The sequence below is a fragment of the Pholis gunnellus genome (assembly GCF_910591455.1).
Source record: "Pholis gunnellus genome assembly, chromosome: 22".
NCBI classification, from domain to species: domain Eukaryota; kingdom Metazoa; phylum Chordata; class Actinopteri; order Perciformes; family Pholidae; genus Pholis; species Pholis gunnellus.
The window spans coordinates 769,111-796,866 of NC_136549.1; the positions used below are offsets into that span (position 1 = coordinate 769,111).

Sequence of the window (27,756 nt, forward strand, 5' to 3'; positions counted from 1 at the left end):
ACTCTACCGAGACAAAAGAAATCACCCCTGGCTGCTCTAGTTCCACCCTGCATAATCTCTCTCCCTATCCCCCCATAACACATGCACAAACACACACGCACACACATTTCACTCATGCTCCACAGCTATGGAAGAGCACCTGCCCGTCCGACACACAGACATACCCAGATAGGTGTAGATATATACCCATACATGCACACAGACATGCACAAAACTTAAATCCATTCAAACTGACCACATCTCGTCTCCATGTAGTCACTTACATTTTATACTTGGAACATCCGTAGAATTGGTTCACAGGCAAAAAGACTTAAAATACTCAACCACAAACAAATTACAAGCACTCATAAATTAAGAACACCACAATTCAATCACATTTTCTTTGCCCATAATAATAGACAAAAATCTCTCATTTATTCATAACACCATCATAGATCCAGGACGATTTATCATAATAAATATCATAATACACAATAGCCCAATTACTATTGTCTACAGACCAAATAATGATGACTCATCCTTTTTCCGCAATTTTTTTACCTCTCTCTCTCTAATCTGTCTGACTTTCCACTAATAATCTGAGATTTCAATACAGTCATAAACCCATCAATAGACAGATCAAACAATTCAAACAGCACACTAACTGCCAAACCACAGAAAGCATTAAACAGTCGTTGAGTGATTTTGGTCTTGGTGATTGTTGGTCATTAAAACACCCGACTGCCAGACAATGTTTATTCTTCTCACCGGTTCATCACTTCCGTATTGACTTATTTTTAACCAGCAACTCAATTATCTCCCAAACCTCAGACACACTAATATCACCATGAGCGACTATGCTCCCGTCTCCCTCACATGGAATATGAACCATTCTCGCAAACCATCTGTTGGGACTTCACCATGTGACTGAAACAAAGAGAGGCCTCCTTGTAATTTTGAAAGCCTAAACTGGTTTAAACCACAACACTGGAGGCTCATTGGACGAGGGCCACAGGAACCACAGAGAGTCCCTGTGACACGGCCCTGATGTCACTAAGGCTATGTAAACACACGCTTACCTTCAGTCTGCACCGTCCCACACGATTCGATTCGTATGAAAGGAGGCAGAAACAACGTTGGTGCTTTTAAGACAAACCCTAAGAATAGTTCTACATTCGATGGTTGAACAATAAACAGTTTTGGATCCCTGAGGAGAAAATAACTTGCATCGTGCTCCCCAATTTAACCTGCAGAAGGAAGATTACTCTTCAAGTCGACATTCGCTGTTCCTGCTGCTGCCAAATCAGCTTGTTGTTTAACCCGCCGATACAGAGCGGTACCTCGTCGTTATAACAACTTTATTGTTCATGCCGAATGAGGCAAAATGGCCGCCACGCCACGTCGTTTCTTCCATGAAAACTCACGAATTTGATAACTTTTCATTAGTTTGTTAAAGTACAAAGGCTGAAAACTGCGAAAAGTGACAAAAAAGCACAACATGGCGGGTTAACTGTAGCGCCCCTAATGGTTGAATGAAATGAAAATGTCAGGGTATGTTACAGGATGCGATGTGCACATATGCTGCAAATTTGGTGATTTAAGGACAAATGGTTGAGAAGTTATGTGTATTGATATATAAGCCACACCCCTAAGATGTTTATTGGTCGATATCTTCTAAACGCAAAGAGATATCAGAAAGCTTTTAATAACTTGTGATGATGTAGATCCAATAATGATTCGGAGCAAATTTGGTAACAATCAGACTCAGCGTGTAGGAGGCGTTCGCAAAAATGTGTTTTTCACAAAATTCAAAATGGCGGAAAATCTAGGTAGGCGGAGTTTAGGGGTCTGAGAGGCTTTTTTGTAGAGCTAGCAGATTTGGACATGTGTGTTGAATTTCAAGTCAATCGGACATACTGGCCGAGGGGCGTCGCCGGTCCAACTGGTGGGGGGCGCTAGAGAGCCATTTTCTTACACAATATGCAACCTATATCAGATGACTATATTCACCAGGCCTGACAAGTGTGCAAAACTGAACTGGAAATCAAGACACAAAATCAGTTTCATACTTTGGAAAAATATACTAATAGAATAATATCAATGGAAAAATGATCTGCCTCAATAAAAAACAAACCGCTGACTGTGACTTAATTTGTCAATACCCTTAACTCTTAAGTTTTACACAAATTTCACTCAACAACTCTTTTTCCTGTCCACCATCCACAATAAAAGGTACACACCATCATTCACACGTATATATCTGCCGTCACACGTATACCATGATCCTTACATATTCCTCATGACATTCACAAACATGCACCCAACAAAGATACAAACATAAACACAGACACACTATTCCCATCACCTGTCATTTCCCATCACCTGTTGTTATCATTAGTAATATTATTATAATTATATGGTTATTATATTGTTGTGATTATTGTTATATGATTATTGATATTGAACCTATCTTCTCACTCCAAAGATGAAGAGCCATGTTCTTCAGACACAAAGCTACCTGACTGTACCGACACATTACCTCACTACTGAATGGGAGGAGCCATGTTCTTCAGACACGCCCCCTTGAGAGTCTCACCAGCGAGGATTTGGCATGTCTGCTTTTTTGCTGTACTGAAAACGTACCGAACGGTGGCACCACTGTACTGTATTGAACCGAACCGAGATTTTTGTAAATCGTTACACCCCTAATATACATATATACATACATACATATACATTTAATGATGAAAGAAAGAGTGTGGTTGGTGTCAGTCCTTCTTAAAACAAATTTAGACCAAAATGAAGCTGAAATGACTGTGTGAAGCCTTGTGAAGCCCGAAAGAAGAGAATGTTGGCAAACGTTTTCAAAAAAGCTGTGCTCATATTTCTAGTTATGAACAAGAAGACTTGACTTGCCTATTCTTTTGATTAAATCAATCACTGAACTATTCCTCAGCAGTTTGTAAATCTAGGATTGTAAAATGTTCATAAATGTGGCTCTAATTTAAAAGGAGATAATATTGAGGTGGAAGTTCAAAAGACCAATAAGGAAATAAGACCCCGGTCTGGCCTCCTGCCTGCTGTCATATGCATTGAATGTGTTGTAACTCTGTTGTGTTGTTCATTCTGTACACATGACATCTATTGCACTTCTGTCCACCCTGATAGAGGATCCTCCTCTGTTGCTCTCTAAGGTCTCTCCCTCTTCTCTCCGTTAAAGGGGTTTTTGGAGAGTTCTTCCTGTTCTGATGTGAGGGTCAAAGGTCAGAGGATGTCGAATGTGTACAGATTGTGAAGCCCTCTGAGGCTAATATGTGATTTGTGATTTTGGGCTTTACAAAAATAAAATAAATTGAACTGAACACAATGTCTATTTGACGATGCCAAACGAGAGAAGTGTTATACTTTCATTCATAACATTCATCCAAACTGCTGTCCATGTAAAATAATGCAGAACCAGACTGACGTCAGTTCGAAATGTAAAAGTAAGTAATTGCCATCCAGTCAGACATCTTTTACACATCCTGGGACATGCTGACTAGTTTCCCAGTTATGCTGATTGGAGTACTTTAATACAAATCAAGGTAATGTGGCATATAAGGTTTCAGATCACTGTCCCACATGTGCACAGGTGCGAGGCAGTTAGACAATAAAACAAATATTTATAACCAAATGCTGACATGAAAGTCAAAGTCTTATAGTAGTAAGTAGAGGATCATTTGAATGTTAGCGTCTTCTATTAAGAATGAATAGATAGAGAAGCTGAACCCAGCAGAGTCTGGGCAGGAACAAACCAAACTGGGTTCATCCTCAAATGCTGAGTGAACACATTTTACACAGAAATGAGTGAATTTTGAGGAGCGAGAGACACACGTGCGTGGATAACGTTATCATGTCTTGTGCATGTAGATGTAAAAAGTAAAGCAACGGTAAACTTGGGTTTTTTGGTTTTAAAAGATTAAGTTTTACTGTATTTGGTGTCATTCAATTTCATTATTTGCAGGCACAGAAACAAATATAAATGAATAAATACAACTACTCCAAATATTTTCCACAACCTGAAGGAATATTGGAAACTCTTGGTAAACCACTTTTAGACCATCATGTGGGGGAAACTGGAACAATTGCTTTGAATAATAAAAAAAGAGAACAGTTGAATGATTTATGGCAAAACATATATAGATTATTGAGGGTGGGATCTGAATGACCTGCTGTGTGAAGTTTGGGTAGATGAGTCTATAAGCACGGTCTGCACGGTTATCACATCACACAGGCTGTGTCCATTAGGTTGTAAATTCACATTATTTATAAAAACATCACATTGTTTTCATCAGTTATTCAGGAGCCATGATCACTTCCGTCACCACCACCGGACAGCCGTTCTTGAACTCCAGCGTTGACTTGACAAAGTTTGGAGCCACAACAGCTCCTGGTGGCTCACATCTGACCGAGCTGTTCTTCATGCAGCTGCAGAGTCAGTGTGGGGAAGAGTTTTGTCAAACTACTGATCCCAGGCCTGCTATCAACTGCCAAACAGGGTTGGTGAATCACCAGGCCGAAACCGAGCCCACTCACCAACACACGGCCTTCCATCCTCCACAAACACCGGCATCGTTTGTGGGCCAAACTGCCGGTGATGCCTCTTAGATGCAAAGCCCCTCTGAAAACAAAGTACTTTAGCTCACACACCTGATTGAGTTCATTCTCCGCCGCTATCCTCAGACTGGGCTCGATAGTCCCTTTCAGGGCCTGGATTATCCGGTTGGGATCCATATGTGATCAATTCCACGGTTCCTCCTGCGTTTTATTACCGCGCACATGTACCGTCGGATAACGTCTCTGCCTTACATTCAGCCGAGCGTTACGGATGTACAGCTGTGGCCCAAACACGCTCACATCTCCGAGTTACAGACACAAGTCCCGGTCACAGCATTCAAAATAAATGGCGCATCTGCGGATCATTCAGAACAAACGTCTTTAGCGCGGAGACGGTGCGTTTATTGTGAAGGCACACTCGCGTTTCTTTGCATTGAGGTTAGCTTGACGGAGAACGGTGGCCCTGCCCCGTTTTACCGACAACAAGCTGTCGGTGCACGTAAAGCAAAGTAAACAGACAATTTACGGTTTTCCTCCTCTTGTGTCACACCATGGTCGACACAGGGCTGCGTTGTGTTTTGCTGCCACCCGGAGTGCTGGCGCTGCTGGCGCTGCCCGCATCGCTCCAGCTGCTCTGGTCCATCACAGGCTGGGATCACAACTACCCGTCTCTGCTGTGGAGTCTATGGAGCGTCTATGGAGAGCGAAGTGTTAGAAATTAAACAGACATGAAAATACTCATATGGATACATCACAAATACAACCATTACATTGTGAAATAATGCAATATATCCTCAAAAGGCCGATCATTGACTTTATTGCAGGTTGTCTTTATTTCATTACAGCAGTTTTTCAGCTGTCACTATAATTTTCTTTAAATAATTCTTTTATTTCAGAATGCCACTTTGCATGAAAAAGGCTGAGTCTTCAATCACGACTGAAAATGTCAAGAAACAGTCAGTGTCCACTTTCCAACTTCATGATCAACAGCAAATGAGGTTATTTCCTCAGTTCTCATGGCGATGGCTCAGTTGACATGCCATGACCTCAATCACACCAACATGTACACTCTTTACACTCACAATTTAATGGCTGCCATAAATTCTACCTTTACAAAGTTTGATTGACATTTTCAGCAGTGTGTAAATTTAGTGTTTTTATTACCGTGGTCATCGTTAAAGGTTGTGTTGTACTAGGTTATATTTAGAGATGCGGCTCATGTTTCATCCCCTCCATTTACAGACATGAGAGCAGAAGAAAGAACTCCTTCCCATTATTCATTTAGGTGATCAATTGTATGGCAAGCTAAAAGTAATTCATCCATCCAGTACTAGTAAGTGTTTAGTGTGTACACAGTTCAGTAATGTGCAGTTTAGGTTATAGGCCAAGACCCATTATCATGTTGAGCAATGATTTGTTATTACAATTTGGAGCTTTGAGTGATAATTCAAATTGATTCATCTTGTAGCTGTGCAGCCCAGTTAAAGGCTGAAAGGCCTAAAGTGCTTGGAAAGCTAAGAAAATGTGTTGTGCAGATGCATGTCTAATTTAAATAAAACACCCATCTGTAATTGTAAAAGCAAGATTAAGCACTGCAACGTCACTGCTTTAATTTTTTTATTTAGGCACATCAAGGGACCACCTCCATCTCTCAACAGTAATCCAGTGCTTTGCTTTAAGTGTTCAACACCATACCCACCACCAAGAACACAATCCTTACTTTCTCAGCTTCACATACTGCTGGTATCGTGAATACATAGGAGCCCAGCAACAAGTGAGCGGCTGATAGAGTCAGTAATAATTCATTAGATAAATCCAGTTCATTAGCGATTCAACATCTGGTCTGTCATCCAAAGCCATTCAGAAAAAAAAGGCAAAAACATTGCTTTAGAGTTCTCACCAAAATCAGTGACTTGAACGGGTGATTTACAACAAGAAGACACGTTATCAGTTGATGGGAGCACCACCATGAAGAACAAAACATTCATGGGGAATCAAATACATTTGCTTTTTGTCAAGTATTCACGATCCCCATTTCCACAATACTGAAATGCAAGTTTAATCATCATTTAGTAATGGAAGAAGAGTGTAAAGTTCAATCCTGGTACAGCAGGAAGCCAGAAAAAGTGCTGTACTTCCAGGTGCTGCCATAGATGGCACCGCGATGCAACCGGAGCCAAACCTGGTCTCCTTGGAAGAGAGGCAGGATGGCATGGTTGCTGGCCGTCTCATGATCTGGGGCTCCATCGTTGGCATACGCAGACACCATCACCTCTTCGTTGCGCATGAGGTTAATGTAGAGGGGCACGTTGATGGCGAGCTTCAGGATGTGGAAGATGAAGACATAAGTTCCATTGACCGGACAGGTGAAGCGGCCGATGTGGGTGTCGTACATCTCCCCTAGGTTGCTGTGCAGCTGGTCAAACACGATGGGCTGATCCAGGTTTCCAGGGGCGAAGTTGGCAGTGCGAGAGGCGTTGAAGGCCACTCTAAGCGGCTGGGAGAGCGGGCAGAGTTGCATGGGAAGCAGGGTGTGATGGTGGCCATGGGGAGTCAGAGGGACCTCCATGGTGGAGACCAAAGAATCCCCATGACCAGAGTCCACAATTGTAAAAGCTCCCTCTCGGTCTGGTGTGCTCACCTGGGAAGAGTCACTCCAGGCTGCTGCAGAGTCAAAGAAAAAAAAGCATGTTCAGTAAACACTGTCGTTTGCAAAACTTGCATCGTTTAGTCTGGTTAAATCACACCGTTTTTCCACTTCGTACACTTCGATGTGAACAAAGGAATCCATCCCAGAATTTACTAAAAAACGGCAGTCTTGGGTATTTTGGTCAGCAGCTGAGTAAGTTTGTCAGAGGTGGGAACAGAACTCACCTCCATCTGAACCAACCCATTTCTAAATTCATAGAAATGTGCTCTATCAAATACACAAACATTACAAATATTTTAAGTCATCATTGCACACAGAATTTCAGAAACACTACTGTTAACCATAAAATGTTAACTTGTAAAATTCTTCCAGAAACTGTTCTCAGGACTGCCGGCTGAGTCAGTGGTTGGACTCACACTTTGCCATGTCGGTCAATCTTGACACTCAAATACATTTGTAACATATAAGACCCAAGGCTCAGCCTTCTAGTTCTTATGAGGAGCCGTTAGTTTTCCCATTTGATCCTTTTCAACTTATATACTCATGCTAAGAAACAATCAGAAGCTGTGGATCAAGACTTAATTAAGCCGATCATTTAGTAAAATCCTGCCTTAAGGAACTTCAACAGAAATATGATTGCACATTAATCCTTGTATTATGGATATATCCTGTATGTTTAATCTACCACAGTGTAACACATTGACTCTTTACTATTAATACGTGTTGTTTGCATTTGTTCTAGTCTCTTTTGTTATAAAACTCATCTTAAGTTACTGACTTACTAAATTTAGTGCGCCTTGATACATTATTGTGCAAGTTGAGGTTTTACAGAATCTCTAAATGTAAAAACAGTTTATAAATAGATATGAGTAATAGAATTGTGTTAGTATAGTTATCGTAACAGTATCATCCAATACCCATCCCTTCCAACAAGCGTCCTTTAGTGATAAACTAAAGCAGGCGTTTAAAACCGTGATCTATCCCTCAGGGAAGATCTATTGTATGAGAGTTAGAATATGTTCTTACCACTAAAGTTATGCCTTCCTCCGCCACGTCTATAGCTGTGTTGATATCCAGAGTCCTGAAAGAAACCAAGAACTTCAACAGGACTTTTAACACAAGGCAGCTTGCAAGCATACACATTTATTGGCTTGTGCTTATGTTTGTGAGCTAATTATTGATCATTTTTGTAACATTAATTTGAGGTCGATCGATTTAAGATTTTTAAAGGGCTAACATAATAATGGTAGTTTGGAGCAGGACAAAACACACGCACACACGGTGACCGCTATGCAGTGAAAATGTCCCATCTGCACGGTTTCTCTAGTTTAAAGTTATAGCTTTTTTTTAATGATAAATCTGCTTAATTATCAACGTTGGCCCAAAATACAAGAATAGCCCCTCATGCATCAATGACCAAAAAATAGAAACGAGCAGTCAGAAATTGTGGCTAAATTGATGGTTCAACCTGTTTGATCATCTAAAGAGACTTAATTATGTTTATAATCTCTCACTATAGAAGAACATTGTGTGCACAATTGCAGTCAGTTGAAGCTGAAATGTGAACTGTGATCTAAGTGTACATCAGTCATTTTTGGTAATAATTTGACCATTTGCCTTTATATTATCTTCTGAATACATTTGGCTAACCCGGGACATGTCTCATCATTTAAGTCCCTGTCAACATGTAAGTATGAAGCCATGTCACACTCTGATCTCAGCCAGTCATTTAGTGAGTTTAAGGTCATTATTACAGGTAGGAATTCTTAGCTCTTGGTGTAAGTTTTCTCTGATAAAGCGACACGGGTATGTTTACCAGTGTTCTTGTGTGTGAGACAATTTACCAACAGCCAACTCAACTTCGATGGAAAATTGAAGCTCAGTTCAAAGAAAATTAACTTCATATACTAGTCATAGTACTGCCTCAGTCACAGAGCCAATAAGACCACCAAATAGAGAACATAGCGATTTACTTACCCTAGCAGCATAGAGGAGAGGACCAGAGTCTCTCAGATCAGTCTGGGGGGTGTAGGATCCTCCTAAGGAGTAGAACTCAGTGATGAGCTTCAGAACTACCCCAGTCAGATTCATTTGAGCCGAAGCTTTAGCCAGGCTGTGACAAAGCTACCCTACAACACCGGATCTTGATAAGATATCTAGCATAAGTAGAGACAGGAAATGCAGGGGTGGTGAAAACCCCAAAAAGTGGAAAAGGAAAGCTGAGGATAGATACCTCGATGCCAACCAGAAGAGCGAAAGGGTTGTGCCAGTCCCTTGCTGCCACGTGCCATACCTCTCACTGATCCTCTGGTGTAGTACGAATGGCTGTGACGACCTACGCTTTCACATGACTGGCCAGGGGACAGGAAGATCGGGCCACCATTACCAATCGTATAATCTGACTGGTACACTAGAAGGGTGAAGCAGCACAAAATGGGTCTGAGACAATAGGCTGTTGAACATTCAGTCCATGCCTGTTAAGATTTTTGGAACAATTCATTTGATCAACATACCCAGCTGTGGTTCGTCTTCTGAGGGAGCAAACTCGGGTGGCGTTTGGGTACTGGCAGTGCTGTACCCGGCCTTTTCAAAAACTGCAGTGTCTGGTTTGTAATTTAATTCCCCATTCTGAGGTAAGAAGGCATTCGCCTTGAAGACCTACAGTGAGAAGAAAATGTACATCAAATAAACTAACAGACTATTGTTCAAATCTCACAACAGAATGCATCTCGAGTGACCACATGCCATTTGGTTATGCTGCTGTGCCCACATTTGATTTGTTCTAGTGGGTTAAGAACAAATAATCTACTACTACAGTGGCTATTTTGCATTTCCTCTCAGGTATGGACTTCAAAAACTTGTATTTAATGACAGGCAAATCAACTGTTGAGGTTTGTCTTGCTGTAACTTTACTTTAGGTAAAAAGCAAACTAGGCATCCCTTTGATGATTGAAAGCATTTCCATTTACACAGACTAATCCATGTTGATGTGTACTTCGGCAAGACACTAACCACTGTGCCTGCGGTGTATGAATGTTTGTTAGAGTCCTGATGGGCAGGTGGCCCCTTGCATGGTAGCCCCCTACCATCAGTGTATGAATGACATGCAGTGTTAAAGTGCTTTGAGTGGTCTGAAGACTAGAAAAGTGCTATACAAGTACAGTCCATTTACACCCAATGTGTCTTGGGCAGATCAGATAGCTAACCAATATCAAAACCGTGTCAATGCAGTAATAGATACCGACTGACATTTGATTGAGAGTGATCCCTGCATTTGCAAAGGTTTGTTATTCGGCGGGCAATTCTTAGCTATTACCAGACAGCTTCAGGTGTATTGCCACCACCTTCTGGACTGGAGCAACTGATTTGACCATAGCCCGGGAGTGTTATCTGGCCAACAAAGACTCAGTCTTGCAAAATACCAATGAGAAGCAAGTGTGCAAGTTCACCATCCAATCAAACTGAAGACCAGCAAGCTACACCAGAAAACTCCATTTCTACTGGGTATTTACATGCAATCCTTATCTGATAAAGGAAAAAAACATCCAAAAGCCCATGCAGCAGCATTGCTTGAGAGATTCTCCAGGGGCAGCTATGGTGTACAAGACAAGGGTCATGTGTCAAAGTAGGGTAGCCAAACAAGCACTAGCACATTTCTCTACAAGCTCAAACCACCTTTATACTTTGAAAGTAATGACTAAGGCGACTGAAAAGAGGCCTTTGGCTGTCACACAATACTGGTCTTACACTTTGTTACAATCCCAACAGCATCCGGCATTGCGTCCCTTGACCTGGGATGCATCAGGTCCATGACCAGTCTGCCAGCTCCATTTACACATCGAGATTTAACAAAGTTCAAGAATTGATATAAGGCGCTTGGTAATACCAGGTGTAAAAGCAAAGGCCCCAGGAAAGAATGTCAAAACATATCCAGACAACAGCCTTTTGGTAAAAAAAAAAAGACTACTTTTATCGCGCTTTTCTAGTCTTCCGACCATTATAAAGGGCTTTACCACTACATGTTAACAATGACCCATTCAAACACTGATGGCAGTAAAAATAAAAATATACAATGAATTACGATAGGGCCTCGCCGACTCTGGCCCTAATAATTTATTCAGTTTCAACAGGATCCTCACCAACCGCTAGCTGGTGCTTGGGCCTGAATGATGCATACTTTTGCTAATACTTACTGGTTGGATGTTCTGAAAATGGGCAGATGTCAGAGTTCGCCTGATGGGGGGTGTAGAGAAAGTTTGCCCCTGAGGAGGGCTGGAGGAGCAAGATGCCACCCCAATACGGGGGGACGGCTTCCTTGACTCAGTTACTGGGATCTGTGGAACACCAAGAAAAGGTTAAAAGTAACATTAAAAGCATTTACTACCACATAGAAGTGGCACAAAACTCTAACATGCAACATACTTACATGAGGTAAGTCTGTGGAGGAAAGCTCCAGGTCACAGATCTCCAGGCACCGATCCTCATTTGTCAGACTGGCTTTGTGCTCCAGAAGCCTGGTAGGCAGTGGGGTGGACTAAGTGGGGGATGAGGATGAGGTGATGACAAGTCCAATGATTTCAATTTTTGATCACAACAGACTTATCACAGATGGAAAGTTCTGACATCTTACGTGCATTGCTTTGGGCAGGACATCAACAGGGCTTCTCAAGTCTGTTTGACCTGGTTAGTTGGGAGTTTAAAATAAAGATCAATACATTAAAAGGTAACATTTTCATATGAATTTCACTGCTCAAGTGCATTTGCTGTCCATACCCAGCGGACATTTATTGTAAGCAAAATATGTTTGTATTCAGTGCTTTTCACCCAAATACATTGGTGTTTTGGTGAGCGGTCTGAACAGGACTATGTGTAGCCATGCTTGCAGCTCCATGAGGTTGTACATAGGCCAGCAGTGCTTTCAGCTAACACTCGGGTAAATACTAGGTATGCCAACATACTCAGTTTGCACAATAACGTCCATATTAAGCCATGTCTAGCTAGCAGTCTTTGTTTCTTAGTGCGTTTCTGAGACCAAATGTCATTTTTTTAGATAGTCACAGCTATCTATTATAGTAATACGTAGTAAGTATAGAAAAGAGAAAATAAGACGGGATCTCTAAATCAACTTTCCTTAATAGAAAAATAATTTTAACAAAATGATCTGGCAAAACCAAAGACATTTAGTGCCATATTAAATTATGTGTTTTAAAGAAAACATTTTCTGAAATAAAAAATTAACTTCATTTCAGATGGATAAAAAATAAAATTGTTTTAAGTCTTATGGAATATTCATCTTTTATATGGCTATACTAGTAGCATGAAAAAAAAAACATTGGTACATTTTATCCGGAGGAAGTGGTTGAAATTACGTTTGGAACGCTCCTAAAGCACTGGAAAGGGTCCAACTGATGTGGCATTGCCACTGAATTCACAAAAATAGAGCTTCAACAACCATCTACTGGATGAGGTTGTAGAGATAAAAACGCTCTTAGTAGAGAAAGTAGCGATTACTGCTGAGTCGTAGGCCATATAGGATGGACATCTAAAAACTAGTGCTGAGCAAGATAACGCGTTAATTAACGCCGACAATTATTGTATCGAGCATTAAGGTTCTCTTTTATTATTAAGCGGACATTTTTAACACAAGAACAACAGCTGTTTGTGTGGAGTCTCTTCCGTCTCTTCCTGTTTCCTTCACCTACATTCCCCTGGGTCCTAAGTCCCTCCATGTACAGCTTCTTATCACCCTCCATGTACCAACGTACATTTATAACAAATACCACACATAGTACGGTAATCAGCGTTTCATAGTGTCTGACTAAAATACCAAAACAAAATTATTCTTCATTTAAATTATTTTTATGTTTTCAAAGTGTTTTTGTATAATAAGCATATCATTTAGTTATCGCTACTGAGAATTTATCAAACATTAAGAAAAAAACATGACGTAGATAGGTTTGCAGTTTTCAAGGTGTATATTTCAAATTGCATCTCTTAAAACACATGAAGATAAAGTTGTGAACACCGGCTGAATATCTATTATCAGAATCATTATAACTGTGTTATAACTGCTACTGTGTAAAGGGAATACTGCTGTTAAAAAGAACCTGATGTGTTTAAAGTGTTTGCAAACCAAATGTTATTGACCTTTTGTTCATATAGCAGTGATTTCAATACACTACTTTTGAATTCATTATTGAATTTTGCGCATAACAATGACATTAATCGCGATAAAAATGTTTAATCGTTTCCAAGCACTAATAAAAACATGTTGCATCATTATGCACATACCCTGCCCGTGGTTAAGATTTTTTATTTTCACCTAGTCAGCAACATCTGAGCTTGTTGTGTTGCAGGTTAATCGTATCAGTCATAAAGTTATTTTTCACCGTGTGAGAAAATGGACATGTGGCGTTTGAGTGTAAAGCATCAGTTGCTATTGTCTCATGGTCAATGATTCGGCAGCGCGTCGACTACAGCACAACATAACAGTACAAGTTCTTCAAAAGGAGTAGGTTTGTGCATTCTCCAGTTCTTTGTCGAGAGGCATCCGAGTGTGAGAAAGACTGCTTTAAGGTCAATCAATGTCAATCAATGCGCAAGCAGTAGCCTGGTCAACACATTCTGCTCCTCTATTTTCTATAGAGCTAATCTTTCTCCGTCTGTCTGCTTGTTGCGTTTGTGGTTTTTAAGTTGCGTACTTACTCCATGTATTAGTTTTCTCTAAACAGAGCAAACAGCAGTGACACTAGGCGATTTCTAATATAGTGCATGGATTTGAAAATAGGATCATGTGGGAGCGTTATCAAGGCAATCCAACTCCCAGAGAACAGCAGGTATAGAGGGGAAGTATGGAATGGATATTTTATTATTTAACAGAATGATCATTTATATCATATATAACATCATTTATATTGTTTATAGTAGATTATCAGTGTGTTTTCTCACCAAACTGGCCACAGCGCATTGTCTGAACAGCCCAATTGGTTTACACGTCCACCTAAAGCACACGGGCAGAGCTTCTCCGAAAATCGTATATGTGGTTTTAAACTTCCTTGGGCACATTGGACTCATTGTCGGTTTCAGTCCAAAATGGCTGCCATCTACAGCCAGCTGTCAAAAAAGCATGAAAGCTTTTTAACTCTGCTAGAACTATGCATTCTGTTGTCTTAATTAGTTCCCATGATTATAGAGAAACATTTGTCAGATAGACCTCATGTCATTAACTACCGGTCTTCTCCCCCTCGAGCAGCAGGGACTTTCAACTTTGTGAATTGTAAACTCATATTAGTAATCACAGTATCTTTGCTTTGTCTGATGAACACTAAAGTAAGGCTAAAGATGCAGGTCTATAGTATGTTTAGAATAGAGTAAGAAGCTGTAGAAACACTAGAAATGATTTCTAGTTATGCGTTTCAATGGTTAACATTGCACCTTGTTTAACATCACTTTTTGCTGTAGCTATAACCAAATATGCCTGTGTTTCCCCGTTTCATCTCATTACGTGTTCATGGTACTGATAATATCGCTTGTAATTAGGAGCGCTGCTCTTCTGACATGATATGCTTGTAGCTGGATTGGAACAATTAAACAGAAGCAGTTAACTAGTTTAGTGATACTGGTATCCAGGAAAGCCAATGTTCAGTGAAGCCAGATAACCCCAAGAGAGCCAGAGTGAACTTAAGTTTCTGTCGTGATACATGCCCATATTCTTCCTCAGCTGATAAGTTTCTCATTTATCATGGATCTCAGTCGCCCCGTTGCAGGTGGATCACTATTTAAAAATTCCATTTCCATGAAGAGTAAACTCCAACTGATGAAGACCATGTGATATGGATTAAAGCTCCAGAAAGATTTGTGAGTGGAGCTGTGCTGCGATCATAACTACAAAGCTCGCTGACTAGTTCCAAGTTACCCTGAGGCGATGGAGATCCAGACGGCCGTCTCTTCAGTCTTGGATGGTCGTTGGTAGGGGAGATATCACCATCCAGAAGAGAGTCCTAAAACCAGACATAACATCTAAACCTTCAACCATCTTCAACACTAGCAAAGTAGAGTCAATATTCAAACCATAGTTGCATCTTGTAGTGGGTGGTTAATAAGATCTGGGTATGCAAACAGTCAAACGCCACCTGCATGAAGCTGAAGGAGCCATGGATCTTTGTCATTAGATCCTCTAGGTAATGCTTCCTCAGGACCGGGTCTTTGGGTAAGACGTATGGAGAGCTGAAAACCTCCACAGGTATACCCATGGGAACTGCCTGGAAGAAGAAGAAGAACATTTGCAAATTGTTTACAGAGAGCCATCTGTACATTTTAAACTAAATGTTTTGCACTCACCGATTTGGCATGTTGCTTGCTTTTGACCCCAGTTTCTTTTCTCTGGGAAAACAAGTATGAATTATTGTTGAACAATAACATTCTGCATTATGGCCTTACAAATCACAACAGCTGTCCAGTTTACAATAAAGAAAAGGCAGACAGACATTTCCTCCTCATGAGTTCATCCTGCAGAATTGCTGTACAATACAACCTATAGTCTTAGTTTACCATTTTAACAGTTTCCTGACAGACAACTGAATACCCACTTTACGCAGCCATTCATAATTTGAAAGCTGAATATAAATATGCATGTCTTTTTTTATACAATTGTTTTGTATAGTCTCTTAAATTTGGGTATCACAATTGTAACAAATGTATGAAATACTGAGGACATAATTGCAACATATTCTTGTCGGCGCTTCCTGTTGAACTAATGGAGAGTTTTATTTAAAAAGGACCTCAAACATCTTATTAATTATTGCCCGAGATATACGCCTGTTAAGTAAATCTATAACCCTGACCAATTGCTTTGACCAAAAGCCTGGCTCGGTTACGCACTGATGAACCATATGTGTGGAGGTATTAAAGTAAAACTATAAAACTTCCTTTTCATTTTTTAACATCAATAGGATAACTGGCCTTGCATTTGTATAGTGCCCATCTAGTCTTCCAACCACTCAAAGAGCTTCACACACGGCGGGGCTACCATGCAAGAAGCCACCCATTTTCTCACGACGAAAAACGAGCAACAATATAGAAATTGGTCCAGTAGTGAGGGACACCGCTTCAGCCGGCAGCCGCTAAACATGCTGCAATGTGATTCACTAAAAGTGGAGGTTTGTGACACTGACAAGCTTTTATAAATGTATGATAAAATTATTGAAAAGGAAAAACAACGCGTCCGTTACTTTTCGCTCTCCGGTATTGTGTCATGACTGGAAGACAACAGATGAATTGAAGGTTTAAGAAAGGCGTGCCACGGGACACCAGTGTTTTCAGAGTTAACTAAAAAGCTTAGTGTTAAGATTTCCAATGTCCTCGCTCAATATTAAGCTTATTTCGATAATGTGTGACAAGACATTTCAGAACGCGCGAGACACAGAAAACTAACAGACGAGATCAACAGACAGTCAAAGAAAAAAGGTTTCTCTCTAGGCTCCTTTCTGGAACGTCGTCATATACTTCATCTGAGCCCGTCAAACACTTCTAGTGAACGGAAATTAAAAGAGCACCATTGCCCATTAACAGCAATACACCTCATTACTGGACCAATTTAAATAAAATAGTATCCATTAGTCAGACAAAGACATCGGAAAACACTCTGCAGGTTAGAAAAACAAACATAGTTAGCCTTAAAACTCAAGTCGGACTTTGATGTTCCAGTGAACTTTTGATGACTATGTTTTGAGATTTCCTCGTTTGCTGCTGTGACCAATGCTTAAATAACTTAAACTTTGCACTCTTGAGAAAATGAAACCTACAGGATGTGAACACATGCATTTGACTTTGAAATGTAAAAAATTACAACGTATGCATTCAAATTAAAATGCATCAATCTGGTGCACTTAAAAACATAAATCAAGGCCAGATCTGTGTGCGCTAGTTAACCAGTGGTGGACTGGAACTAAGTGCATTTACAATCCTCAAGTAGCACTTTTACTCAACTTGATTATTTTCATTGCATGCAACTTTAGACTCATACTTTGCATATTCAGCTTCTTAATACAGAATATAAATAAACTATGATTGAGTATATAAAGTAGTTAGCTCCACCTTTACCTGCTGCAACATTAAAGTGATGAAAAAAAGAAAAAAGGTAAGCATCAATAGGTATAGTCTAATGATATATTTGACTGAAATGGGCCGGTGTAAATAATGTGAACTTTAGCTTTTTGTACTTCAGGTATCCTTTGATGCAGAACTTTTACACTGGCATTACTTTAACTTAGTACCTCTTCCACCAGTGTGCTTCATCACAAAACGCATTGCTGTATAGATAGGAATAGTGACGACGCAGCAAAAAAGTCATTTGCAAAGCATGGTAAACAAGACCATGTCTCTCGATTAGCGAGACTATTTGTATCCATTACTAAGGCATTAAAAATAATTTAAAAAAAAACACAAAAATGGCCTCTTTTTCAACCCTTAAAGTAAGAACTTATAGCAGCAGTTTGACGTCAAAATCCATCAAGCTATGCAAAATGCATACATGTTGGTGGAAAAAAGATGCATTTAACTTCAACAGTTAAGACAAACCAGTGATCCCTAATAGAGGGGCTGTTGACCTCTCACCTGATTGCAGTCAATATATAGTTTCTTGGTGGGGGCTGGGAACTTGGGGATAAAAGTGGCCGCTCCTCTCCATGGTTTGTGGACTGTAGCTTGGGGGGAACCAGGTCTATCGGAAAACTCTATATCCCAGCAGTCAGGAGGCTCCCGCTCTCTCTGGATGTCCGCCTTCCAGTTCTGAGTAGGAGGAGTCTCCGTATCACTCAGGTACAGTCTGTTAAAAAACTGCCATATCACCAACAGAGCATCAGTTTGGAGTTTGCCTTCAGTCAAAACGTACTGCACTGAAATACAGATTTTATAAAATACAAAATGAATTGATATCAGTCTTACCTCCTTAGAAACGTCTTTTGCTTTTGATGGGGCTGACAGAAGCAAAAAATGTAAATAAATTCACAAGTCAGACTAGGTATAGAGTGGTTTCAGTAACATATTAAACTTCATACGTGCACGTTTTTCAAGGCATGACGTGATCGGTGTGCAGACACAATAACTGTAAACACGATCATCTTACTGCTGTGGCCGTTTGACCTCAGTAACGCCTCTGGAGACTTGTTGGGTGGACATGGAAGACGACTGAAGTACTTGCAGTTCAACAGCCTGTTGAGCTCTTCTTTGAAAAGCTTAACTGAAAAGATGAGTCAATTAAAAAAGTCAGAGGACCCTCAAGCAAAATGAGGAGTTATTACAAGTTGGTTTTCATTTCTGTAGCTTTAGCCGTTGGGTGCATCAGTGGCAATAATCATAATAGTAATTACTGCTAAATACTGATGTATCGTAGCGGTCAGAGCATTTGTCTATCAGCAATCTAAACTACTATCTTTGCCTGTAAATGTCTTGACAGTTTACAGACCAGTTTAGGTCATTGAACAGTTCACCATCACATTCCCTTCCAAACCAAGTGGACCAACGTTAAACAGTCAGTATAAATCTCATTCAATTTGGCAGGTACAACGTTTTCATAAGGGATAGGTTTGATTCTCTACGCTCTGGCCTCAGTTTTAATAAAACACAGCTTACCCTTCATCCCAAACAAAGAGCAGGCTGACAACTGAGTTGGATCAGAACAGAGGCCTTTACCAAGAGGCAGGGTTTGGGGTTAGCAAGGCATCACATGCATCTAAGCAACGCATTTCTTTAATATATTAACGTAATCATGCTCTAGATGCAGGAGTGATGTTAGAAATGTATTCGTTTACACAACAGTCAGATCTTTTGCCAGCTGCAACTGCTTATAACAAACTTCCCCCTGGGGATGAATAGAGTATCTACATCTATCCATACAAAGAAGTTAGTTTTCTCTTTATATATAAATAGCCTACGCCGCTCTGCTGACAGTAGACCCGTCCATGTTTGGTAAAACGCTACCAACACTAAACCTTTTAAGTGAACAAGCTCATAGCCAGACTGAGGAACCGAGGGACCTGAGTGAGTTAGAGTTGATAACCACCGTCTCAGGTTTGTGTTGAATACGGCCATTTAAACACACGCGTGTGGAAGTTGTTCTATAGCTGGAAGGTTAAAGGTCATATTGTTTAAAAGCCTAAACCCTGCTCGGGCAGGCCATGGGGAGGCACATCGTTTGCTTCAATGATGCTCCTCAGAAAGCAGTCAAAGTTGATGGACAAAACAAAAGTGTGTATATAATATATGCTAATAAAATATAATAGATATAAACAGCAACTAAAAGAAAAGCTGTTAAATGAATCCCGTTCTATAAAACTACGGAGTGCTGTACTTCGCTTTGTTCAGAAGGAGGCCTTCATACATTCAATTTAATCTTACAAGTAAGCAGAAATATCTGAAAGTAAATAAAGACGCCCCCTTGAGGAATATTGGTGAAAACGCAGAGCTTTCTCTCTTTGGTCATTTGGAATCAGTGCTCAGACCTTAACCCTTCTGATTTAAAAAAAAATGTCAAAGGACGTCCAAGTCAAAACATGCGTTAGTAATGGTTCTTAATTTGTACGTTAATGTTTTGGCGTAATTTATTATCACGCTGGAGCGAGCATTTCCTCTGTGCTCTGTCGAGCTCCTGCAACCAGGAGGATTACTACATTTACCATCTACCTTTGAAAAACAGGTGAGCAGCATCACCAAAAATCAAACTGACCTGTAATATCCAAATGACATCAAGTGTCATTTGGATATTACAGGTCAGTAACAAAATGACTAAGGGGCTCAGCAAACAAAGCTCCGATATCTATGTGCTTTATACTCACATGTAGATCCAGCCACTGGCTTGTCTTTCCCCTCTAGCAGGTCCAAATAGGCCGGAGCCGCTTGCTCCATCTGCTCCTCTAAACTGTAACACAGTGAAGATAGACAGGTGAGGTCATCAATGAGCCAAGAAACCATGTGTGACAAGAAGCTCTGAGCTCCAACCTGGAACTGTGCTGTGGCGGCTCACTTTATACCATGAAACACGTGCTGGGAGCACCAAAGCATACAGACATGGGGAGTTTCTACATAATGTTCAAAAACACTGTACTCCATATATTGTGGGGCAACTGTGGCTAAGAAGGTAGAGCAGGTCATCTCTTAAATCAGATGATCATGGCTCGATCCTCGGCTCCTCCAGTCCATGGATCCTTGGGCAAGGCACTTAATTCCAAACTGCTCCCTGCCGTCGGGGTGTGAATGGCTGAATGACATTTATCGTAAAAGTGCTTGGAGTAGTCGGAAGAATAGAAAAGGTGCTGTACAAGTCCATTTAACCATGTTATCGTCATGTTGCCATTTTGTCGTGTTTTTACACAGAAGTATATAAATATAAGATATAAGTAAAGACCGTGTAGCTTTCAGTTAGTCAAACAAAAACTTCATCACAATAATTGTAATTAGATTGTATAAATCGCTTTAAAAGAACCATTGGAAATTAACTGACAAAATCACCAGCTCCCCCTCCATTCCTCCCCGTTGACAGTTACTTACAAGTCAGTCAATGCAAGCAGAAATTGGCGGTAATGAGAGATCAGTGCAGTGCAAATGTTGCTTTGTCATTTCCCTTTAGGCTGAGCTTGAAGCCATTTAGGATGATTCTACAAAACAACCAGAACCACAATTGTATCGTCAGCAATCATTCATGAGCAGCATGGGTGGGTGTTGTGGGCTGGATTAGCGTAAACTGGGATTGTACTGAAATACCAATGTACCAAAGACTTTAACACAGAACGCTAAGACAGTGTTCAGAAATCTCTTCTCCTGGTGAATCTGGGTCAGTGTATCGTTTACCGGATCACCTCTCATCCAATATTATGGTCACTGTGTATGACCGGTAAAAAAGAAAATAAGACTTATTTCCACTTTACACTGTCATCATTGCACCCTGTAGCTCTTTGTCTGTGTAGATATGTTGCCAATCACCTCAGTCCGTTATCCCTCTTGACTCCCAGCAGGGCAGCAAGCTGACTCAGGCTATGCAGCTGTTGGGCTGCAACGTGTGGCGCCTGGTTGTGTCCAGCCAGCAGGTCTCTCCTGACGTGCTCCTGCTGTATGCAGTGGAGGAGGTGCTGGATCTGCAGCACAGTGCTCAGACGCCTCCTCTCTGTCTCCTCCTTCACCACCTGCTCCTTCCTCACTGCCTTCTTCTGGGCTCTCAGCAACTGCAGTGGCAGGATGAATCAAGCAGCAGTTTGAAAACAAGTGGTCTGAAACTTGAAGATCTCAATCGTGACCAATTCAATGTTTTGGAAGTCCCTCGTTACTGTTGTTGCACATCAAGTTTTAAAGACCACTAGAACCAGTTTTAAAAGACCATAGTCTTAGTTTAGTAATTAGAAGTTTTACTGATTTATTATACGCTGCTTAGGAGGTATTACAGCTCATAATTCATTTGTAATATCCATTTATGTTGTTGGGAAAACATCTTTATTCAAGTTAATCATCAAAACTTGAATAAACTCAGAACGGGACGATCAAAAGCTGCTCTGGTCAGATTGTGCTACAAGGCCCAACCACCTGTGAATGTGGAGAAGCAGACCATACTATGGAGCACTGCCTTGTCTGCCTCTACTACCCAACCCTTGCAACTCAAAAGACCTTACAGTTTTCAATAAAAATGCAAAGGACTGTGTAAAGAAATGGGAAACGGTCATATAACCATCACGCTTCAGTGAAACGAAAAGAAGATCAAAACTTCATTTTACGAGATTACATGTCAACACATCATTATTAAGTTATAGTTTACCTTTTCACTGAACAGAGCCTGAACGCATCATAATGTAACTGAAGGGAACCTTCGTTCGTTAGCCATTAGCGGTGCTGCTAACGTTAAACTAGCTCTCCTGTCAATTTAAACACGAACGAGTCGTTTACAGTGTAAAATGATCAGAGACTAGAAAAGCTTAAATGATGTCCTGATCACATATTTACTGAATATTGACTAATAACAATAATCAGTAAAACTTTATTTCACACTGATGTTAACGTTAAACCACTAGTTTAAACTATCAGCATTATACTTTTCAAATTAAGCCGTTTAACTTCAGGTCCATGTGTGGGAGCCAAACTACCATCAAGACAAACAAGTAGCCATCCAATTAAGCTAGTACTAAATAATTAAAAGCCCAACCATTAACTAGTTTAAGTGTGTATCTGACAATGTTCAAGCTAAAATATATTAACAGCCTCTTATCGATCGTTCTTTGGCTGCTGAGCTGGGTACAGTTTCACAGACAAAAGCAAACGCTCAACTCTGAATGTTTCAGAAGTCCTGGTTCATGAATATATCAATTCATATTTAATATAATAATGATATGCTTAGCCAAAAGGTTTAGTTAGGGGATTTAAACTCCTGCTATCTAGATTTTGGATGCAAATTCAAAATATGCACAGGAATGTGCAACTGTTCTTGTTTTGTCAGACAACCCGATGTTGCATAATGAAAATAAATGATCCTTGAATATTTTCACCGTGCTAGAAACCGCAGCAGCGTGACAAACTTTGGTTAAAACGCCACGCTCGTCAATGTCACTTTTTTACACAGACATACAATCACACTAGAGGAAGGGCAGGACAAAGACCAACCGCCAGATCCAACATGGCAGCTACACGCGAGGAACAATATCATAGACAGAGAGGAACGTACATGGACCAGACGTCCATCTCTCCCTACCGGCTTCCCTTCATAGTAGCTGGCGCTACATTGTGCCAACATATTCACTTCTGCTGATGTTTAATATATTAGCAACCAAAGAACAAAAATAACTCTAGGTAATTTGGGGTACATTTCATATAAAAAAAGTAATGTCCTTTCTCAAAATAGCCACTATTGCAAAGCTTAAATTTTAAATATTTGGTATTTTAAGGAAAAGGATATTTTCCAGTGATGCCGGTAGAGTTACTTCAACGTTGTTATTCAGGGGTTGGCCCCAATCTAAGCAGCGTAGTTGACAATCTCTATTTTAGCCCATAATGTCAATGGTAGGCCGAGCATGCTTGAGACACTGCTTTCTCCTCATCAGGTTCATCTTACATTTTAACATGCATTTGAATTAGAATCAGGAAGAATTGCAAACAATAACAATGTACCCGACATAGCTGTTGGTCAGTTAATATTCTGCCTGACACTGCACTATTACAGATAAAATATGAAAATAAAATGAGGACACTCATCAGAATCTATTAAAAATGGCCACCACTGAGAGAAATTGCATCCGGTTATGCTGATCACATGGTTTTGGGACGAAACCATTACATTTACAGGGGGCGCTTGTGTTGTCTGGCATTATTGTACGTCTTCTCTTAAATCAGTAAATATATCAATGGACATAACATGTACCCCCAATTAGCGAGTGACTCAACACTGTAGAGTCTTCTACTAAAAAGTGAAATTCATTAATTTAATTTGAAAAGTACTGGATCAACAAAATGCCAAAGCAGACGCAAAGAGATAAATAAAACATGCTGCATTCCAAAAGAATGTGACTGCAGATGTTCAACTACTCCGGTCTTTGTCATCCATGACGTGCTGCCTGTGAACCATGAGTCCAGATACACTTTGGTTTGTTAGCTCATCGACATCTGATGCTTCAAAGAAACAGGTGATTATTGAGAAGAGGCAGGAATTTAAATCATATCGAGCCTTTACTGGCTCCAACTATACTGACCTGTCACTACAGCCCAACAACAATGAAAAGAAGTACTAGTGCCAAAGACTTACATTCTGAGTCAAGACATCCAGGCTTTTGTGGAGCTCCCGTGCAAATGCCAGATTATGTAGCACCTCCTCATACTTTTCTACAGCCTCCTGGAAAACAAAGACAAATTGTGCTTAAGGTTTTTGCCTTAAGCCCAAACGACAAACACAAACGATACAAGATCATCTTCGTGGTGGCCAATACACAGCCTGGTCTTACCATCTGATCCTTGTTAAGTTCTTCACCCCAAATCAGCCTCTTCTTGTAGTCTTTAAGTTTCAGCTGTAACAAAAACATGTGCCTGCCTCCACGTATCCATTTTAAAACCCATTAACTGGAATTTACTCTGACCTATAACCATCCTACCTTCTTCTTCTCCAAATTGCGGACTTTGTGTTTGAGGCAGATGAGACCATCTTCTATGTAGGAGTCATAGCCATAGTAGATGGTGGAGGTCTCCAGGCTGAGCTGCAGGGCGCTCAGAGCACTGGGGGAGCACACCTTGAGGCCATCAGCCATCAACAGGTTCTCGCGTCTTCCCTGCTCCTCTTCTGAGCACTCAGATGGAGGGCTGACACTCACAGCAGCGGAAGGAGAAAGCTGCACCATGATGAGCTCCACACTGGAACGTAAGGGCCGGTAAACAGACAAAAGATGATGCTGGTAGCAAGCTGAGTGTTTCATTAGATTCAGCCTTGACAGTCATTTATAGCAGCCACTGAACAGCTGAGCCGAATGTGTGAAGACCAACATAAACGTCACGAAAGCCGTTTTTGCTCTCCCTGCATTAAATATCCTTTTGTGCATGTTCACGAGTCACTTCTGCTGTGGGTTGGGTCAAGATTCATATTAGCAGACGAGGAAGTTAGGCAAGTAGGCAGGATTTAATAAGCAATTCAGCTCTGAATTATTATATTATATCTCGAGCAGTCGTTTTAAAAGCCACACTAACTTGGAAATATGACGAAACCAAACACTTGTTGATGGCATCACAATCCTTACTTTCGCTTCATATGTTAATTATTTAAACTTTAATCACCAAACACGTCATTAAAGACAAACGCCAAGCCGACCAACCAGCTGACTCACCTCGTATCTGTGACTCGTGCGCGTTGACTCCTCTCTGGGGACGGAGAAACGGATGGACCCCTTTCAACCGTGATGTTTAATCCGCAGAGGCCTCGCCGCTGTCAGCCCACTCCTTTATATAGCCCGCCGGCCGCAGACGCGCTCTGCCGGGGCGACAACTTCCGGTTGTGGCGCTTGACTGATGCACGCGCGCACACAAAAAAAGAATCGTTATGACATTAATATGTTCCAACAGCGAGTTTGTGGGGCGAAAAATGAACTTTGTTATGATTTTTGAAGTTTGTTATTGTATTACTAAATGAGTAATGTTTTGTTTTCACATAAATACATAACAAATGAATGTATTTTAGAAACATTTATCCTTCACACCTTAATTAACATATATGTGCACCAAACAAAAAATGGTAAGAAATGTACTTGTTTCATTGTTTTTGACTGTATTATGACTTATATATGAAGGGCTCCATCACTTCTACATTGTGGTACAGAGGGCAACATGTATGAGCTGGTTAAATCAATGTATTTAGCTGTTAGAATAAGAGACAGACAAACTGAGTTCTTCACCAGAGAGGTGTTCGTCAGGGTTGCAATTTTAGTCTGACTTCATTTAATGTATCTATAAATGAACTTGCTGTTCAGTTGAATCATTGTGCTGCTCCTGGCCTCTCCCATCTATAGAGAGGTGAAGTGTCTGTTTTATAGCGATGACCTGGTTTTACTGTCTCCTAATGAACAAGGACAGCAACAGCTGGACAGAGTAGAAAGGTTCTGTCGGAACTGGGCCCTGGCAGTAAATATAAAGAAAACTAGTATGAGCGTAGCATAAATAACCATACCACTGAACATAGTATGAGTCCTAACTAACAGCATCAGGGAGTTTCAACAGGGCAGTGAATGCACCAACAAATAATCAAAGAGCTCAAATGCAATTAAGACAAAATTTCATAATTTCCGAATTCCAAGTCAAATGTGGTTTAATGTGGTTTAAAATGCAGATACATTTTACATTTTTGTCAGAGTTAAAAAGCAGAGACAGGTCCTAACTAAGTACAGGCTCAATGTCCACTTGAAATCGGAATAGGAAGACACACAAAATCATTGCAACCAAGTATGGGGTCACTGTTTGACAGGTGAGCCTGAGACAGAAATGTACTTCCTCCTAAAATGTTTTTTTTTTTACAAATTCAACTCAGAGTTATATGACTTCCAAAATTAAAAGCACTCATGGGAGAAGGAGGCATATCTTGCTGCCCAACATGCCACAACTTGAATGACTTGACACACACACGCACATTTGTTAGTTGAGATGTAACTGTAAAACGAAATATATCATTATTATGACGTGGTCAGAGAGTTCACAAGAGCTTCATGTGAGGCAAATGATTGCCTGAGAGATGCTGTGAAGACGGCACGACTCATCAGCATTTTGTGCCATTGCTCCTTCGGATGTAAACAACAATGGCCCAGCGCCCAGTAGCAGTATAAAGCTAACAATGTAATAACCCTATGTAAAAATGCATATTCTGTGTCTAAATTGGATTGTTTTATGTAGCCTATTCCTTACTTTATATTAAATTGTTATGCCATTTTCTTTTCATCATTCCCCGGCTTTATCCTGTACGTCTTTTATTTTGTTCAGCTTTTGTTCAGATTTGACTATGTTTTCATAAATTGTTGAAAGTAAAGCTGCTCTGAGTACGTGGTAGATCTTTTGAATTATTGCATGTTTCTATCAACAGTTGTCTTTTAAGTCTTTTTAGTAGTACACAGTCTATTTCTATAGTGTTTTTATTAACAGAAGAGGGCGCCAGATATGAAGAAACAGATTCTTCTGGAGATTTTCACAGCAGAGTTACTCCCTGACAGGAAATATACGGCCAGGAGCACGAGTCTGAAGGTCAGACAGTCTGGCAGGGATCAGCACCTCTGCCATGAGCAGGGTTAGAATGAGTGTTATTTACTGTCCTTAGATTACAGCAGAACAGCCAGTAAGCCTTAAAATGACATTTTTTAACATTGCACTTCATTGCTGTGCAGACACTTCATAATCCTACTTGCAAATGTTTATTGTACCTGCAAATGGATCTTCACAGAGACCTGCTCCATCGTTCATCCCGGATCAAGCTGCACTTGACGGGCGGACAGTCAGAGAGCAGGACTCTGTGATGTCATCATGATGCTTGCTGCTTAATTAAACACAATCAAAGTTGATGGTCAATGTTGTCCTCATGTTGAATTTTTAATGTTAAGATGTCGGCCATATTGTCTGATCAGAGAAGTGTTTCTGGTGCTGCTGGTTACATTCCTTATGATGCAAATTAGAAAAATGCACTACAGGAATGTACTACTGTTTGGTTTGTTGTGTTGAAAATGAGCTACAACTGCATTTCGTTGTGCATCCCTGTGTTGCATAATGACAATTAATGACGCTTGAATCCTTGAATTAAAGCTGCATTAATTGATATTTGGCCACTTGTGTTCCGGAACAAGAGATAAACATTAACATCATATCACCGTAAGTTATTATTGTGAAGGTGTTGGCAAACAGTTTCCTATATTTATATGCAGCAGACACAGAGCAACATTATCTTATATGAGTTGAGTTTGTGTCCACTTGATGAAACTCTTTTCGTTCTGTCTTTGGTCTCTGCCAACTCCTGAGAAGAATATCTGACTCTTGAGCTGCTAAAT

General features: G+C 40.4%; 2 protein-coding genes across 3 annotated transcripts in view; both read right to left on the bottom strand.

Moving 5' to 3' along the window:
• The window catches only part of ipo8 (importin 8), a gene marked incomplete at its 3' end in the record, with an annotated part of 56,750 nt that extends 51,854 nt beyond the window's left edge, over nucleotides 1-4,896 (bottom strand). For both annotated transcript variants that reach the window (XM_079184200.1, XM_079184199.1), the window contains exon 1: nucleotides 4,669-4,896. In XM_079184200.1, the coding sequence (XP_079040326.1) occupies nucleotides 4,669-4,752 (84 nt within the window). In that variant the 5' untranslated portion in view covers nucleotides 4,753-4,896. The remainder of the gene's footprint in view (nucleotides 1-4,668) is intronic.
• A 1,774-nt stretch (nucleotides 4,897-6,670) lies between these two features.
• On the bottom strand, nucleotides 6,671-24,585 carry caprin2 (caprin family member 2; the record flags this gene model as incomplete). Its single annotated transcript, XM_079183664.1, is given in 18 exon segments — nucleotides 6,671-7,239; nucleotides 8,252-8,306; nucleotides 9,203-9,264; nucleotides 9,459-9,635; nucleotides 9,739-9,883; nucleotides 11,419-11,576; nucleotides 11,579-11,759; nucleotides 11,856-11,905; nucleotides 15,141-15,225; nucleotides 15,358-15,486; nucleotides 17,840-18,013; nucleotides 18,170-18,201; nucleotides 18,351-18,464; nucleotides 20,059-20,141; nucleotides 21,203-21,441; nucleotides 24,000-24,086; nucleotides 24,196-24,258; nucleotides 24,343-24,585. Coding segments are annotated over 18 exon segments (2,646 nt in total).
• Nucleotides 24,586-27,756: the final 3,171 nt, after the last annotated feature.